Source organism: Verticillium nonalfalfae, assembly GCF_003724135.2.
Source record: "Verticillium nonalfalfae strain VnAa140/NRRL 66861 chromosome Unknown scaffold_245, whole genome shotgun sequence".
NCBI classification, from domain to species: Eukaryota; Fungi; Ascomycota; class Sordariomycetes; order Glomerellales; family Plectosphaerellaceae; genus Verticillium; species Verticillium nonalfalfae.
The window spans coordinates 5,843-10,022 of record NW_021167470.1 but is presented as its reverse complement, the minus strand read 5'-3'; the positions used below and the strand labels follow the sequence as shown (position 1 = coordinate 10,022).

Here is a 4,180-nt window from a genome sequence, read left to right as displayed (position 1 = left end):
CCAAACCGACGGCTTTCTAGGACCAAGACCCGCTGGCCTGGAGTTCCGCCCCTGCGAAGCCGCACATCGCCCACCCGCCCAATACTCCACCGTCACGTCACGCAAGCTCTCTCGTTCGTTGCCATCCGCGTCCGCCGCCTTGAACAACCCATACCCGCGCTCACGCCCGCTCGTCTCGACAATCACCGGCACCGAACGGCCCACGCCTGCGTATGCGCCTGCGCCGATACTCGAGACCTTGAAAGATAGCCTCCGCCACATCATACCCTCCCCAGCTTGCAGCCTGATACCGTCGTGGGCATACCAGAACCCTATTGGGTACCTGGATCATTCAAGCTTCGAGGGGGCCCCGGCAAAGTGGATGTCCCACTAATCCTCTTCAACCTGTCAGCTACACCTACTGCATACTACGCCGGTTCCTGCTCCTGGTGCCCCCATCCCACACACCCCTCTCCCCCCCCGACCCAAACAGACTTTCCTCGAGCATAACCCAGTACTCGGATGGTGCAGTCGAGCTAGAGCCAAAAGACCACCGAGCCAGCCAGCCCGCTTCTCGACCAGGTCCAGGTCCTGGTCCTTGTTTGACGCACCCAAGCAACAAGGCACCCCAAGCCGCCGCACACCATTCTTCTGCTGCCTCCTAGTCTCGCACTTCACACACCTCGCCAGTCGCCCACCCACCCTCTTTCTCTCTCTTCCCCCCAAAGAACACTTTCAAGCCAATACAAAACCTTGCGACAGCTCATCTCGCCCCCCCCATAGCGCCTTCGCTTTCCCCTTCTCCCCCCATCTCACCCGCCCTCACTTCTCCAACACCGCGCCCACTCTCCACATCAAATTTGCGTAGCAGGCTGCATCTCTCACCTTGACCTTCGCATTCTCGGTCCCTGTCACGCTTCACCACACTCCGTTCAGAGACACTCGAGCGCCATCCTCCGCGTCTTGGCCTCAACAATTTGCCTCAACGACACCGTCGCGTCCTCAATCGTTGTGCATCGCCGACATCGCGCGTGCCTGCCACACCAACGCGCAGTCCATTCATCAAGGCGATCTTTTTCTTACTACCTTTCGTGACGGAGAGCAACAAAACCTCGTGCATGACCCGCGACGAAAACGAATGCGCCTCGGACCGGTTTCAACGTATCCTGGCATGAGCTTCACTTGCGCCACTCAATCCTCAACTTTTACTACTCCCACAACAAACGATCTCATCGCCATGGCTGCGCCAGCCTACCTACACCCGTCGCAATCGCTGCGATCGTCAAGCAGCGCACAATCTCCTTTCCCACTGACCATCCCCGCGCACCGCTCCTTCGAGAACGATTCAACCGCTCCGACCGACGGGCCCCCGACTTCAGTCCTCATCCGACGCCTGCCCAAAGATATTGCCATGGAACAGCTTCGTCTCATGGTGGTGTGGTCCAACGAGTTTCAGAAGATAGAACTTGTGCAAGAGTCCGATGACGACGAGTCCGCATCGGCCCTCATGACGTTCAGAACGCCTGCCGGCGCCTCCGAAGCGAAGAAGATGCTGCACGGCAAGCGCAACATGGTCGTGGAGATTTTGGGAACACCACGAGCGTATGGGGGTGAACACGGCACGAGCGCCTCAGGCGCGAGCTCGTCGTCTGCGGCATCCTCGGCCCACGGTTCGCGACAACCGTCTCGCTACAATGGTTCTTTTCCGCATGTCGGCAAGATTTCTCCACCGATGAGCGGCGCGTATGGATCGAGTGAACTACCAAACCCAGAGGACAGCGCTCGCTATCAGAACCTATTTTCGCCCCAGTCCCCTATTGGGAACCATCTCACCGACAGGCCGCGAATCTCAGGCAAGACCCTCATCAACAATGATACTGCCGATGACGACGAGACAGGGGAGCTACTGAAGGACCCAGTCGCATACGCAGAAAATGGTTCTGTCACGTCTCAACGACGCGCCACTGCACCTCAGCTGCCGATTGCGCATCTGGCCAGTCTGTCGCTCAATTCTGGCTCTGGCCCCGGATCTTCCTCGCTGCCTCCCTATGGACACCAGATCATGTCGGGACACCACGCATCCATGTCGCCCACTGGCCTGAATGGCGGAGCTGGACACGGCCTTCACTATCCGATGGTGGCCCCTCAGTACGGGCGTCACAGCAATTTTCCGCCTGTGAACCCAGCTGATCAGAACCCCCCCTGCAATACTCTTTACGTCGGCAACCTCCCCATCGACACGTCGGAGGAAGAGCTCAAGGCCATGTTCTCTAAGCAGCGTGGGTACAAGCGACTCTGTTTCCGCACGAAGCAGAATGGCCCGATGTGTTTTGTTGAGTTCGAAGACGTCACGTTCGCAACCAAGGCGCTGAATGAACTTTACGGTCAGCCGCTTCACAACAGCGTCAAGGGTGGCATTCGACTCAGTTTCTCCAAGAACCCTCTCGGCGTCCGATCAGGCCAGACATCTGGGCAGGGTGCTGCCAACTCCATGGTCGCCATGATGGCAGGGTCCCCCAACGGATTCACAACAGCCAACGGCCCCCCACCAGGGCTCACTGTTCCGCCCGGTCTCAGTTCCGGCCGTTACGGAGGGTCATCGGGCGGTCAATCTTACACTCCCGCAGGCTTCTCGGCGAATGGCACTCTGTCTCATAACCCTTGGAATGGGTACAGCGGACCCATGGCCTCGGGCGGACCGAATGTGAACATGGGTGGGAATGGCTCCACACCCTACATGAGCCCACACATGCTGGGCAGATAGTAGGGTTCATTCCAGTGCATTCTCCGTAGTGAACGGTGGGAACCACTCTGGCTTTTTTTCTTTCTTTTCTTTTGGGCAAGCATGGTGTGGATTGGAAGCATGGTAACGGACGGCATTGGAGTTATCTGAAAGCGATGCGTAGGAAAGCATGGGGGCGACCAAGCCATGACGGTCACTCACAAACCAGCCCAACATGGTGGCGGTTGGCTTACATGTCTGAACAGCTATGGCATGGCCACAGCCATTTGTGGAAAGATGGTCATATCGAGGCGTTGTTTCGAATCCAGTGGACCTGGCACCAATTTTCCCTACTCAACAAAGACGGTGGGCGACACATTTGGCCATCGGGAGGAGTCTGCAATTTTGGCAGAGGGCTCACTATGGCGTTCAGGAGAAGATGTACCTTCCCGGCAGTCCGACACACTTTCACGATTATCCGGTGCACACATTGATTTGGGTCTCTTTCTCGCTGTCTTTTTTTCCTTCCTCCTAGCTTGGGGTTTCTCTTCATGCAACGAGTTTTTGTCATTGGTTCAATCCGGAATTCACGATCTCCCCGGATCGCTGAAGAAGAGGGACACAGCGGGCGCAGACAGGTTCTAGCGCTACTGCAAGCGGTCTCTGCCTTGGTGCGACTTGTGGGCAGTCTCGACAGCAGCAAGAAGTGTGTATCCACGATCAAGCGCTCTCAAAGAAAGCAACACCGCAAGGAAACGATAACCCCTCCACGAGGGGGCAATACACATGGCAAGCGAGGAGCATTGGCGAAGGATTTGGCGCGGGGTCTGAAGACAAAACAACAAATTGTCCGTCGATTGACGGAAGGGTGTGTCCCCATACGAGGTCTCTGTATTCCAGCTTCAACACTCCGATGAGGAGAAATGATACTGGACGAGGCACTGCGCTTTGGGGAGGCACTGCGCTTTGGGGACGACGGACAGGGAACACATGGGAGAGACAAAAAGCGAGGCGGGACCCGGATTCGGCGAATTTCGGACACGTGGGGGGGGGGGCGTAGCGGCTGCGTGCTCGATATGCACTACTTTTTCGTTGATCCCTTCCACCACACTCTCTCACGCATTGTATCAGCGACACAGGGCGAGGCACATGGTCAACGGGTACCGAGGCATCGCATACAAAAGGATCAGCATAAAGATGGGAAAGGCAAGGACGGGAAGGATTTGTCAGGCGAGGCAAAAGATGGGCTCTCTTCTCACTTTCGACTGGATGGCACCGGGAGCAACCGTGCAAGGCATGGGCGTGCTTCGAGCCGGATCAGAAGTGAGGAGGAGCCTCGGGCGTCACTGTTTCTGTTTCTGTTCTCTTTTTCTTTCTTTCTTTCTTGGTATACCTGGCTGTGGTTTCCTTTTCATCTTGCTTTTGCTATTTTCTTCTGGGTTGTTCCCTCTCTAGGCCCGATTTCATCAATCGCTACGC

At 56.7% G+C, this 4,180-nt stretch overlaps 1 protein-coding gene across 1 annotated transcript; it reads left to right on the top strand.

The window, feature by feature from the left end:
• Positions 1-1,216: 1,216 nt before the first annotated feature.
• Positions 1,217-2,743, top strand: D7B24_004407 (uncharacterized protein; the record flags this gene model as incomplete). Its single annotated transcript, XM_028638578.1, has 1 exon — positions 1,217-2,743. The coding sequence occupies one exon, from the start codon at positions 1,217-1,219 to the stop codon at positions 2,741-2,743; it is 1,527 nt and encodes a 508-aa protein (XP_028490249.1).
• Positions 2,744-4,180: the final 1,437 nt, after the last annotated feature.